General features: G+C 40.3%; 1 protein-coding gene across 8 annotated transcripts in view; it reads left to right on the forward strand.

Annotated features, from left to right (window-relative positions):
- The window catches only part of PAM (peptidylglycine alpha-amidating monooxygenase), a 147,674-nt gene extending 137,857 nt beyond the window's left edge, over positions 1-9,817 (forward strand). For 2 of the 8 annotated variants that reach the window (XM_016221968.2, XM_087815466.1), the window contains 4 exons: positions 762-815; positions 5,040-5,243; positions 8,086-8,142; positions 9,025-9,817. In XM_016221968.2, the coding sequence (XP_016077454.2) occupies positions 762-815; positions 5,040-5,243; positions 8,086-8,142; positions 9,025-9,197 (488 nt within the window). In that variant the 3' untranslated portion in view covers positions 9,198-9,817. The remainder of the gene's footprint in view (positions 1-761; positions 816-5,039; positions 5,244-8,085; positions 8,143-9,024) is intronic. The other 6 variants (XM_087815463.1, XM_087815467.1, XM_087815464.1 and 3 more) reach the window with 3 other exon arrangements.
- Positions 9,818-14,062: the final 4,245 nt, after the last annotated feature.

Raw genomic sequence — 14,062 nt, forward strand, 5'->3', positions numbered from 1 at the left:
TTTTGCAGATAGGAATATGCTACTTGAACTTAAGATTCTCAGTCTTAGGCTCTTTATACCACCTTTGTGGTTGGTACTCAACAGAGATGCGTATCCAAGTCACCAGGGGAGGATTTTCAAAATACACATGGCTGGACCTCACTTGAGATCAGTAGAAAGAAGAGGAATGATGGTGTGTGCATTTTAGAAAGGCTTCCCAAGTGGTTTTGATACATCTCCTGATTGAGAAACACTGCAATGTAGCGTTCAGCTTTGCAGTAGAAAAGCCCTCTGCATAGTTCAGAATGTAACCAAATGATAAATCAGGAAAATTGTACCTTTGGGATTGTAAGACTGTCATCAGAGGCAAAACAAGTATCTTGTGTATTTGCATGCTAATATGTAACTAGTCAAATCCATATATGTCTGCTAGAAGACTCGTAAACATGGCAGAACTAGCTATCTCTAAGATGTCCACGTGAAAACAGAACTGCTTGATATTTCAGAAATAAAACAGCATTATGAACTCCATAAGGAAAATCTCATTTTAAATATGAAGACCTTAGAAATACTACTTCAGCTTTCCCTAGGAGATTTTATCCAGGATTCATCGACCTCGCATCTAATTAGTGATTTGTATTAAACTCTTCTTCTAATACGATAAAGAATTTGATGAATTAAGGAAATGTTTTCTACTGAGTAAAATTAATATCAAAATTAAATTTTCAGATGTTCTTTTTGGGGATTCTGATACTCTGTCTCTTTGCTGTGCTGTGTTACAGAAATGGAGCACCGGTCAGTTAAAAGGGCTGGCATTGAGGTCCAGGAAACCAAAGGTTGGTCCGATTCCTCTTCTGACTGTGAAACCCAAGGCTGTTTGTGTTGAATTCTTTTATGGCTCTTGATTACATTTGAAAAACTATCAAGCTAAAAATATAACCTGGTAAATTATCAATAACCTCTGCTGTGTACTAAACCTTTAAACCTACATGTTGCCCCTCTTTTTCTGATAAATGGAGTAGTAGTAATAGCTCAGATTCACTGATTTCAGGTGATGAAAAGTGATTAAGAAGTCCATGTTAAAAATGGGCCAGAAACATTCAGGGAGGAAAAAGAATAAATCAGCAACTTTTATTGTAAGTATGTTAACCTCAGGCAAGCAGAAAAATACGGTTCAGTGTTCTGGAAAAGGCCTTTTCCTAATGGGCTCTAATCTAAAGGAGTGCAAAATACCTTTGTTGAGTTGGTACTATAAGGGCCTGTCAAGATTAGCTGCTCTCCAAGCTCCTATCTTAGTACCATTCAGCCCCCCAACATTTACTGAGGGTCATCTGTGTGTAAGGCACTATAATAGGCTTAAGGGAAATGAAATGGTGCCTGACTTCAAGAGACTTACAGCCTATAAGAGAGAGAGCATACATATACATATATACAAGTGAGCATATCATTGGTATATATTATCAAGAATGGGCAGATAGGATTAAGCTACTGGTAAGCAACCACTTGGTTCATATGGAACCCCTGTTGAATTATTTTCTCTCTTGCCTAGGATCAGTTAATATTTGTGCATTTTCTAGTATCTACAGGGTTTTGGCATCGTTGTGCATCGTTAAGAACTCACTAGAGATGCTCCTAACATTTAAGTAGCAAAGTGATTCCATTATTAGTTGATTTACAAACAACTCGCATAGATAGTCAGACTTCACCCTAGGCTTACCTGTTCTCCTTTCTCATGAAAGCAGGTGGAAAAGAGATGAAAAGAAGCAAGAACCAAGAGGGAGTTTAGGGATTTTATATAGGCAGATAAGAAAATACAGCTGGCTCAAGGTGGAAAGGGGTAAGATAATCTTATAAAATAAATAAGTAGCAAGCGTTTGGCATTTGAAGAGTTTCCACCCAGGGGATACTACTGAGTGGCATTCATATCCCACTCATGCAATGAAGGAGCTTCTGGTCCCCTTTTTTTTTTTTTATCATTATGTATAGAATTATTGATAAGTGCTCTTTGCTCTGGACTAGAGATATGTTGGGAAAGATGTTATTAATAGCAGCTGTCTTTATGGAGCACAAACAATGGGCTACACAGAATTATCAAGTTTAATTCTCATTCCAAGCATGTGGTAATTATCATTACTCCCGTTTTACATGTGAGAGAGGGAAGATAAGAATTACTGCTATGATAATATGTAGCAGAACTAGGTTTTAATCAAAGTCTTTCTGGCACCAGAGCTTATGTTCTTAACCACTATTACTGTGCCACTGAGGAGTGATGAATATTACCAATCCATTCACCATAAATTCTCCCAAAAACTATAGGTTGGAGAGGGCCGTAGATTTCTCTGAATCCTCTGGGGTTTCACAGTGGCCTCAAGCCATTTCTGTTTAATTAGATCCCACCAAAAATACTCTGGATTGTACTGGTCGGCCTGTTGAGAACAGCCCAACCACACTGACCTCATCTTGGCTGGCCAGTGAAGGATGACCGGTGCTCATCCCTGTGGTTCATTTGGTCTCTCCTCGGTGCACACCACTGAGTCACTTGGTTGGAAAACCTCCCAGCCTGTGGCAGAGTGGTTCGAATAGTAAATTTTACTGGAGTGTCTTGTCGTGACCGTCCCATTTTAATAGTTAGGAGTACCCAGACTCATATGAAGTTTTCTATTCCTTTTTGAACCCCAGTGACTCTCATTAACCTTTGTTTTAAGGATTACTTTCTTTTTTCAAAAGGAATATAAATCATGCTGGATCTCCAGCGTTTTTTTATCAAAATCCAGAAGCTTAATTTAAACCACCCCTTACAAAAGAAAGGGAGATACACCATCCCTGAATTAATAGCCCTGTATATACATGTTCATTCTAAATTTCCAAATTCAAGTAGCCTTTGATGGCACTCATCCCAGCCATGAATGGTCACATAGCAGTTTCAGAACCAGTCTTGTGTTCTCAGGGAGTTGCGGGGATAAATGAATTTGGAAAGGAATTTAAATTTTCAAATAAAGTTACCAGGGATAAAACAGATATGCCAATATCCCACCAAAAGCATAGCCTTTACCCCTCCTTCACCTCACAATAAAAGATGATGACAGTCAAAGTACCAGAAGGGGTATGGGAATCAAGAATTTCAAAAGTGCATTAAGTGTATCTTAGCAAGTTTCCTGCCTCATTCTCACACACTTTCTGTGAATGCTAAAGGGATCCTTTTAGGCTCTCACCTACTTTATCCATAATAGAGCCAGGTCCTAGTTCTGCCTTATGAAAGAACCTGGATATGAGCTGGCACAGTCTGACCTTAGGTGTAGGTAAACACACTTAAGGACAGGTAGAAAATGCTAGGTAATTTCTCTGGTTAGAGTCACCTTCAAATAGAAACAAACCTTTCTTCCAAGGCAACAAGTCTTGGTTGCCAATCTGCATCTTTGGCCTGTGTTTTTAAAAATTCTATTGTCTGTTTTTTGTTTTCCTGCTTAAATGTAGAATAAACTTAAATATGGAACAACTTGTATACCTTTTGTGCAGTAACAACAAGACAAAACAGTGATTGGGAAGAGTGAGAGTCCCATTTATAGCCGTCCTGGAAACCGAGACATAGGAAGGTTAAATTTGAACCGTCCAGATTTATGAACCAATCCCTTTCCTTCTCTCCACTGAAGTTTCAAGAGCTACTCCACTTGACAAAAGAAGAGAAATAATGGCCTCGCCTTAAGCATAGTACAGGGAAGGAAATGAGGACTATGACAGGCCATCTGTAAGATGGTGATAATAATAGTGCCTACTCGTAGGCTTGGTGTGATGATTAAATGAGAACAATGCCTGATGTAGCTTTAAGTGCTCAATAGGTATCATTGAGACTGAAGGAGGCTGGCTCAGAACATTGAAGCAAAAGGCTAGGACCTGCCATTTGTGTGTATCATAAATTGTGTTTACGTGTCTTAAGTAATTTGAGAAATGCTTCCTTGGAAAAGTGTCCAGCAATCTACTAAGCTGTGTCTGTGTATATTAAACATTAACCAAAGATTTTCCTGACAATGTTAAGCCACCTATTCCTGCCATTTTGTCAAAATTTCCATGAGGCCATATGATTCACTTTGAATCATAGGGTAGAAGGGCACCCCAAGAAACTGAAGTTTCAGAAACTGAGTGTTTTGGCACAGTAGGGTTTTTATACCAATGCACATCTGTGCCTCTTGAGGGCAAGAGTGTCTCAAGGCTCGGGTCATTTTTAAGTCAATAGTTATTAAGATCCCTGCATGAGCTTATATAGTTTTATTGTATCAATTTCCCAAACAGTATTTTAGGTCTGATATCTACCTAATACCTGTCAATATCAAAGAATAGTTGTCTAAGTTATTTTTATCAACAGCAAAAGGATATATAGTGCATCTGTGTGCACTTACATTTTGCTGGGAACTAGAAAAGAAACTGAAAAGGACACGCTTCTTCTTTCCAGTTTGTAATCCTAGAATAAATGTTTGTGGCTATGCATATGATGTATGAATAATTCATTGAACGTGAAAGCAATTCATAAACTAAAGATACAAGGAAACAAAATCTTATTAAACAACTTCTTTATGGTAACATTTACACTCAGCAGTTTTATAAAGGAGGTATATTATATCACAGTTTTACAGATGAGGTTACTAAAGCCCAGATCATGTAAGTAACTTGCCCAGAGTTACGCAGCTAGAGTTACACAGGTGCCTGGGATTGGAGGCCAGATCACTTGACTCCGGCCTGCACACCAGTTCCGTCCCCTACACCATGCTGCCTGTTAATTTTATCTTTGAAAAAAATGCAAAAGGCGGATATATTTTTTGTGGACTTATAGCTAAAGGAAATAAAACATAGAACCGAAGAAAACCAATTTAAAGGTGAAGAACCACTCAGTGGAAATTACTAATGACAACATGTGCCGGCAGCTTGGTAGATTCAGACATTGAAATGTGAACCCCACGCGCTTGGGCTCAGCAAGTTCTTTGGGAGCAGTTGTTGATTTGGGGTGGGTGGGATGATTTGGGAAACTTTGAGTCAGCTGAATATTGTGAACACTTCTCTCCCTGAAGAATCCCAGGCCATTGTTGAAACCAAAATGGAGAACAAACCCACCTCCTCAGAATTGCAGAAGATGCAAGAGAAACAGAAACTGATCAGAGCGCCGGACTCCGGAGTGCCTGTTGTTCTCATTACAACCCTCCTGGTTATTCCGGTGGTTGTCCTGCTGGCCATTGCCATATTTATTCGGTGGAAAAAATCAAGGGCCTTTGGAGGCAAGTAAAATGAGCCCCTTGAACTTGGATCCTACTTTTGAAAAAATGTTTGGCCTTATTAGTTTCAAAGTTCTGTTGTGATTTTTTTCAGTGTTTTTTTTAAAGTGTTCTCTCCCTTTTTTGATGTTACTGTCTATGTTTTAAATATAGGTAGAAAATATATCTGGAGCCTCAGAAATTTTCATATTGGGATAGATTAAAATATAATCTTTAATTTTGCCTTTTAGCAACTGGCTTAAGTCCAGTTAATGTCTGTAGACCATATACATAAGTATAGTCAGGATAAATTAGCTGAAGGGTCAGGAAGGAGGAGATCCCTGCTGTTAGAAGAAGGCCCAGTCCTCAGAATAGCCGGGTCAGTTATTTGGGAGTTGTATTTCTCCCCACCTGCTGGTCCTGGATCTTGCTCTTAGCTCCTTGAACTTGGGCAAGTTACTTAATCTCTCTAAGCCACAGTCTCCTCATTTGTAAAGTGGTAATAAAAGACTCCCTCAGGTTGTATGAGGATTTAGTGAAATAATGAACATAAAGTATTTCTCTCAGTACCTGGTACCTATTAAGGAATAATATTGGTAATAAAATAATAAAAGTCATCAGAAGTCAATAAACCTCAGCTTTGTCAGGAAACCAACTATTTCTATAATGAACCATTTGGTAGTTTTTAAATAGTTATAAAGTAGGCCATCAGTCAACTTTTCCTGACCGTACAAGGCAGGGTCCAGAACTGAAGCCAGTATTTTAGTCTATCACAGTACAGAACCTAGGAGCTGAGTCCCTTTCAGGACATCCAAAAACAAACAATTCGACCTGTGATTCTCACCTCTCAGGAGTAGTCCCTTGGCTGGGTCCCCAGGTCCTAAGGCAAGAATCTACAGCTCCATCTGCGAAGGAATCCACAAGCCAGGGTGGGAGGCAGCATTTGATTAAGAGACAGCATCTGACTCTATTTCAGGCCAAGGTGGCCATGGCAGGAATTCAGTGCCCACGGCAAAGCCCTGACACAGAAAAGGGCCCAGAAACAAAAACCAGACGATTCAATTTAAGAGGTTGTGAAAGGGAGTTTTTCTAGGACTTGCTTTTACTTTTCATCTGCAATCAATAAAGCCCTGCACAAAAACAGTTAACTCTTCCTCAAAAAAGGCTTCTGTTGAGCCCCCATTATGGGCAGGGAACTTGGTAAGCAGGGGCAAAGGGAAGTAAACTTAGTCATTGTCTTCATGGACTTAGATGGTGGCTTCAGAAGAACAGGAATCTTGTAAGTTTGCTTGTTTACTGATGTGCCCCGGGACAAGTAGCAGTTCCTTGGCACTAGGGGTTTGATAAATAATTGTTGGAAGAATGACTGAAGCAATAAATGGAGCCCACAGAAGAGATGACATAAAAAAGAGATGACGCATAAAAAAAGAGATGACACATAAAATTGATTATCAAGGGTGGCAGGTGCAGTGATAAATACCAGGAGCTCCAGGAGCATGTGGGACTGGAGGCAGGTAGCAGGACTGTTGGTAAGCATCCTGCACTGGACAAAGGAACAGCGGGAGAGTCAAGAAAGTCCGGCCTCTCCCATTTGCTGTTACGCGTGGGTGGCATGGCGCTGTTACAGAACACTGAGTCCACGCGAGTGTCTTGGGAGGGCAGAGACCCGAGCCGAACCATATGAAATTACTATTACGCAATCACGTTTTCTTTAGAAAAATTGAAGTTTTATATGTTTCAGTCTGACACATTTAATTCTAAAAGGAAATCAGCCTCACATTTTTTCAACATTTGTTCCTGATAGATCTTATCCGACCTGTGAGGGTTTTTAGCAACCCTCTAAAGGGCCTTCCTTTTATTCAGCACACCCTGTTGCATGTTAGCTCCACACCAGACACTGTAGTAGGCTCGGGGTGAAAAACCAACTAAGGACTGTCCGCACCCTTTTAGAACTTAAAGCCCCTTGTGTTGGCTTTCTAACAGTCTTATTAATTCTTCTTCCCTTACCTATTTCCTTTCCCACCCACTAGGCTACCTCTCCTCTGTTACCTATCTGCCTGCTAGCTTTCTCCAAAATGCTGCCTCCATTCCTGCTTAGCGACTTCATAGGAGAACCCGGAGCCTGGCTTCCCTGACAGCTCTTAGGCGGGTGGAAGCCGGGCAGAGAGTGCAGGGAGATAGATACACAACAGAAAAAATAAGGTCCAGCTGGAGTTCTGCCTCCCCATAAGGAAAGAAAGGTGGTCTTTCACGGAGGTGGGCAGCCCCATGGGGAACACTTGGGTCACCTCGTATGATTGAAAATACTCAGGGTTTCAAGTCCTTTGTCTCCACTTAGGTCATGTAAAGGGGAAATGATGTACTTGGATCCCAGGCTTTCTCAAGCAGGGCACATACGGTTCCTCATAGAAAGACTAAAGCTTAAGATCAATATTTCTAAAACGTCAAAAATTTTTGAAATTACTGGTAATTTAATTTTGTTCTAATAAAGATAAGTAATATTGATTGAGCACTTATTGTATACTTAGCAGGCACTGCTTTAACTACTTCACATGCAGTATCCCTCTAAACTTTATAGATGGGTAGAGAGTGTCATTGATCCCGCTTTCCTCAGAGGAGAAAACTAAAGCTGAGTATTCACTGAGATTGCACAGCCTGTAAGACACAGGCAGGAGGAGCACCCAGCAGTGGCCCTATGCCCATCACAGTAATATAGTACCTTTTTTTTTTTTCTTCTCGGAATTGCACACAGGCCAGAGCCAGACCTTGTTAATCATTTATGAATTCCTGAATTTGTATTGAAAGTTGACCCATGGATTGAGGAGGGTGATTGGGGCTCATTTTGAAATGTGCCATCTTTTTCTAGCAGATTCTGAGCACAAACTCGAGTCAAGTTCAGGAAGAGTGCTGGGAAAACTTAGAGGTATGCTTGTGACCTTTTAGAATCCTTCACATTTGGTTCAAAGTCAGCAAGCTCATGTCTTTTAAAAAATATGTTGGTTTTTTTTAAATTGATTTCAGAGAGAGAGAGAAAAAAACATCAATGATGAGAGAGTCATTGATCGGCTGCCCCCTGCTCGCCCCCTACTGGGGATCGAGCCCGCAACCCGGGCATGTGCCGTGATGGGGAATCCAACTGTAACTGCCTGGTTCATAGGTCAACACTCAACCACTGAGCCACGCCGGCCAGGCAACAAGCTCATGTCTTTTAAAGAGCAAGGTGATAATTCGTATTTTCTCTCTGGAAATTAAACCCTTGGGTGCAGCATAGCATCCTCCAGCACTGAATGCAGAATGCAAGCTATAAACCAAACCAAAGTGTGTGGCTCTGACGGCAGGTTTCCCAGTTTCATTTCCTACCCTGCCATTCTATATTATCTAATTCTCTTCCCCTGCCTTTTATCTGACTTCATTTGTCTTCGGTAAATTTTCTGTCACTCCTGTGGGCATGTCAGCGCTTGTCATCATGAAGATGACCTTTTCATATAGTCATTGAAATGGAGAGCTGCTTGTGGGATGCCGATTCCCCAGAGCCTAGAAAGAGTGCATCTGAAATAATCCTGCAGAAACACACAGTCCTGGGGAGCTTTGCTTTTTCCTTCTGTATTTCAATGAACGCGTGGAGTATCTGTCTGACTTTGTCGGATAAGTGTCTTTGTGTGTCAATCTTTTTTTGTCTCTTTTTTGCTAATATCTACCCTTTCCCATCCCCAACTCCCAACTCTACCATTTAAGAATTTACAAAGCAACTGCGCATCGCTCCTGTGAACTTCATCTCACTTCTTTGTTATTTTGCTTTCTCCAGGGAAGGGAAGCGGAGGCTTAAACCTGGGAAATTTCTTCGCGAGCCGTCAGGGCTACAGCCGGAAAGGGTTTGACCGGCTGAGCACCGAGGGGAGCGACCTGGAGAAGGAGGACGACGGCAGCGAGTCGGAGGAGGAGTACTCGGCCCCGCTGCCTGCCGCACCGCCCTCCTGAACTGCCGGCTCGGGCCCAGGAGACTCCAGGAGGGCTGGATTCCTTTCCCTTCGGCACGCTCTAGTTTTGTGCGTTTAATTGTAAACTGTACCGGTCTGTGTGGGACTGTACACATTTTATTTACTTTACTTTGGTTTAGTTGGCTTCTGTTTCTAGTTGAGGAGTTTCCTAAAAGTTCGTAACAGTGCCATTATCTTTATATATGAACATAGAATAGAGAAACTGTCCTCTTCTTTCATCACACTGCTAATTTATGGTGGAAGGTTTGCTCACTTACACTTTTGAGACTTTTCTGTAGATGTAAATAACCCCGCTCTCTGCTTGACCACAGTATTTTCCCAGTAGCGCTTCCATTGCCAATGTCTTTCTTTGGTGCCTTTCCTGTTCAGCATTCTCAGCCTGATGACAAAGCTGCTAAATCTCCTTCTATTTTTTTAAAATCACTAGCATTATATTGCAACAAGGGAAAGAAAAAAAGTCTCTATTTAAATTCTTTTTTTAAATTTTCTTCTTCAGTTGGTGTGTTTTTGGGAACTCTTATTTTTAGATGGTTACACTGTTAGAACACTATTTTCAGAATCTGAATGTAATTTGTGTAATAAAGTGTTTTCAGAGCATTATTGTCAGAGTGTATTTTGCAGTGTTTGCATTTTTCAGACTTTTATGCACAACTTTTGTACTAATTACACAAACCACAGTTATAGTGAAACCTACTCAATGTCTTCAACCAAAAGAAATGTTGTATTTTATTGAAATTAAAAAGATATTTTGTTGGAAACAGCCCAAGCGCCCATCAGTAGATGAGTGGATAAAAAAGCTGTGGGACATTTACACCATGGAATACTATGCAGCTGTAAAGAAGAAGGATCTCGTACCCTTTGAGACAGTATGGATGGACCTGGAGAATATTATGCTAAGTGAAATAAGCCAGGCAGAGAAAGACAAGTACAACACAATCCACTCATATGTGGAATATAATAAACAAAATAAACTGATGAACAAAATAGATTCAGAGACATAGAAGCAGGGAACAGACTGAGGGATCTCAGAGGGAAGGTGGGGAGTGGGTGGGGAGAGATTAATCAAAGGATTTATAGGCTTATATGCATAATCTATGGACACAGACCTTGGTATGGGGAAGGCCTAGGGGGTGGGGTGGATGCAGGGTGGAGGAGATCAATGTGGGGGAAAAGGGGACATCTGTAATACTTTCAACCATAAAGATAAAAAAAAAGATATTTTGTTATGTAGGCAATATAAGTTAAATACCAGCCTAAGGGTTTATATACATGTGTAAAACCAGGCTCTCTTTTAAAATGCCGAGAGTTTTTGCCTCTTTATCAATCAGAAGGTAAATACTTTAATAAAAGGTGATCAGAGCTAATAGGAAAACTGTGTCTCAAATTACATATGCAAGTGTATCCATCAGTGTAGGTAACTAAGTTTTTAAAGTAAAATTTTACTCAAATTTCCACGTATTCATAGTAATATTGATCTCTAACACTGCAAATTAATTTTAAAAGCATATTTTTCATATTCCAGCAATGCAATGTAGGAAGCTGATCATTTTTCTTTTTAAAATAATCAGACTCTAGGATTTTTTAATTCAGGCATCATAGTAGTTGGGATATTAGCGATTTAATTGGCTAGACCAGTGATTTTCAACCTTCTTCATCTCATGGCACACATAAACCACTTACTAAAGTTCTGTGGCACACCAAAAACACAATGTTTTTTGCCAAAGCGACCAAAAAAAAAAGTATAATTTTGATTCATTTACACCTGATGGTTGTTGTTGTGTTGGCTGTTGTCATTTTTTTTTTAATTTGACAATCTAAGGGGAAAGAGGCCAGTGCCCTTGACTAAATAGTCAGGTATTGCATGTTTAAAAAATTCTTGTGGCACACCCACAGCACATCGGTTGAAAATTGCTGGACTCTAATCATGAAAACAATGCAAGCTTCTTTGCAAAAAATATAATGTCTTACAGCTATGTTATATAGAAAATCTAACTTAATATAGACTTACTTTCCTTCATAATCGACACCAAAGAAAGTCTGATTGAAAGAATTGTCGCTTCCCATGTGTTTACTTCACTTTCTTATTAAAATTTAACTTAGGTGCCCTCCCCAAGTAGAAACTTCACCTTTTTTTAATTCCTGTGATGTTGCTTCTCAAAAGACGAGTGCATTTGTCCACTCTGACTACTCCTTTATGCCCCTTTTAGCGCATCAGTGGTAATTACGGAAATAATGATGGATTTCTAATTCTGTCATGCTGCTTTCATTAGCTGGCATTCTTCGGTGAATGAGTGAGAGTCTTACTGACTCTCAGCCCAAGAGATACCGGCAACATCCACTCAAGAGTATAAAATACTCCCCTCATTTTATAAGCAATATGTAACCAAAATAACATGCTCCCAAACTCATGGTACAAATATGCAAATACCTTTTATTTTCCCAGCTACTTGCTCAAGTCTTTACCTCTTATTGGCAGAAAGTCAATTACCAGCCTTTTGCTGGTAGGCTCCCCCTGCCTTTCCTTCTCTGGAATTATCAGGAAAATTCCAGATCCCTAATGGAGAATGCGGGGCATGGAATCAGTAGGCTTTCAGATACCACAGGGGCATATTCTAGTCCAATTTGTCCGCACCGCAATTGCCCTGGCTGCCTCGTGACTATTGAAGATTGTTCTGGAAACTACTCCTAAGAAAGCTTGTTGCTCCCCTGCTGCCCAGAGGTACTCCAATCCAGATCGCCCTCCCAGACTATACTTGGCCTCTGATGACTGAAGTTTTCAGGGCTGGGCACTTAGGTCACACACATAGCCACCTTCTTGAGGGCTGATAGGCCCAAGAGTCCTGAGTCAGGGCTGACCCTCATACCTGTGCCTTGTAGACACAGAATTATCACCTGCCTTCCCTCCCTATAATCCACATTAGAGATCAGAAGTTTTTCCTCTTAACTCTTCAAAACTCAGAGTTGCAGTAACCCTTTTTTTTTTTTAAATTGTGGTAAGAACACAAGTTCTACCCTCAACAAAATTTTGTGTACAATAGAGTATTGTTATCTGTAGGCGCAATGTTGTACAGCAGAGCTCTAGAGCTTACTCATCTTGCGTAACTGAAACTTTGGAACTTGAATAGCAACTCCCATTCCCCCTCCCCTCGTGTAAGTGAAATCAGATGGAATTTGTCCTGTGACTGGCTCACTGCACTTAGCATAATGTACTCCGGGTTCATGTGTGTTGTCTCCTATGGCAGGCTTTCCTTCTCTTTCAAGGCTGAAGAGTATTCTATTCTATGTTTATACCACATTCCCTCCAACCCTTCAGCAGTCAATGGGCAGTGAGTCCGTTCCCACTTCTCGGCTATTGTGAATAATCCGTCAGCCCTTCCCGACCAGAGACGGGCTGGCTGTCGGCCCTCAGTCCCCGGTGAGCCTTACGTGTTCCAAAGGGCCCTGGCCAGGGAAGTTCCCTTCCATGATTCAAAGGTGATTTCTGACACCTGTTTGTCATTAATAAACACTTCGGAATACCTGACAAGCAAGACACTCCAAGTCCTGGGGACGTAGTGCTGAAAGGCAATATCCTGGTTTTATGGGGATTTACATTCTAGTGATGTGCATATTTTTCCCTTTTCTTTTTTCCTTTCTTTTCCTTATTAAAAAAGAAAAAACCAAATGTAATCCTTGACTGGGTACCCCATAGCATGCATGAATGGACTTTTAAAAATGATGCCCAACGAAAGGAATTGACTAGCCTAGCTATACTAATCCCAATGCCTCTTCGCGTTGGTTTAGTTTCTGGCGCTTTGATTTTTCAGTTTATTTTCTCTTGTGTTTTTATATTTCCCATGTCATACAATTCACCAAAACCTTGAACAGCTTTGCATTTTTGGAGCCTTGTTCTGAGTCTAGTTTGGGCTCCATTAGAAAAGAAGTGCTCCTTTCTTTAAAAAACAAAGAAAGAAACAAATCCACAATTCTCACATATGAAATATGTCCCCAAGTAATCCAATAAAAATTAAATAAAAAGTCAAAGGATTCATTCAACAGACATTGAACAAGCTTCATGGTGTGCAAAATACTAAGATTTTTAAAAGGCCCACTCTTGCCCTCCAGAGTTTGTAATCTAGCAAGAGAGCTAGAATATGCCTGTAAATGATTGCAGTGCAAGGTGTAAGAGGAGCCCATGCAAAACGCTATCCACTTCTGATTGAAGAGCACTGAATTTTCCTAAAGAAGGTGATATCTGAGTGAGGGAGAGGAGAGCTAAGGGACAATGCTGGTCACATTAGGGGATTAGCAACAGGCCTTGAGCCCAGGGTAGTTTACAGAAGCCGTGGTAGATGGGCTGGGCAGCCAGGTTGCTGAAACAAGAAGTGTTTCAAAACCATGGGGAGAAATTTGGATTTAACTGCAGCTAATATATTTGACTTTATCATATACACACTCACACACACTGGTTGGTAAGAGTAGGGTTACAGTTGCAATACAAATACATAATACAATAATAAATAATACAAGAATAAACTGTTTCATGTACTCATAACTGTAAACCTACTTTTGCCTAGTAAGTTTTCACAAAAGTACTTTATTGAAGATGACAAAGAAAATAATATACTTGTAATATAAGGACCAACTAAAAGTAGTACAGATTCTTAGGAAATGGGGTGTTGTTCTTTATATGTATTACAGCCCTTTATCAGATATTTGGTTTGCAAATATTTTACCCCAGCATGTGGGTTATCTTTTGATTCTCTCAACCTTGTTTTTCAAAGGGAAGTTTTTAATTTTTGACGAAGCAAAAATTTATTATATTTACCAACAGTCATGAGTCACAGAGCTTCGGCAAGGCTCTGA

The sequence above is a fragment of the Miniopterus natalensis genome, chromosome 3 (assembly GCF_054644295.1).
Source record: "Miniopterus natalensis isolate mMinNat1 chromosome 3, mMinNat1.hap1, whole genome shotgun sequence".
Lineage (NCBI taxonomy): Eukaryota > Metazoa > Chordata > Mammalia > Chiroptera > Miniopteridae > Miniopterus > Miniopterus natalensis.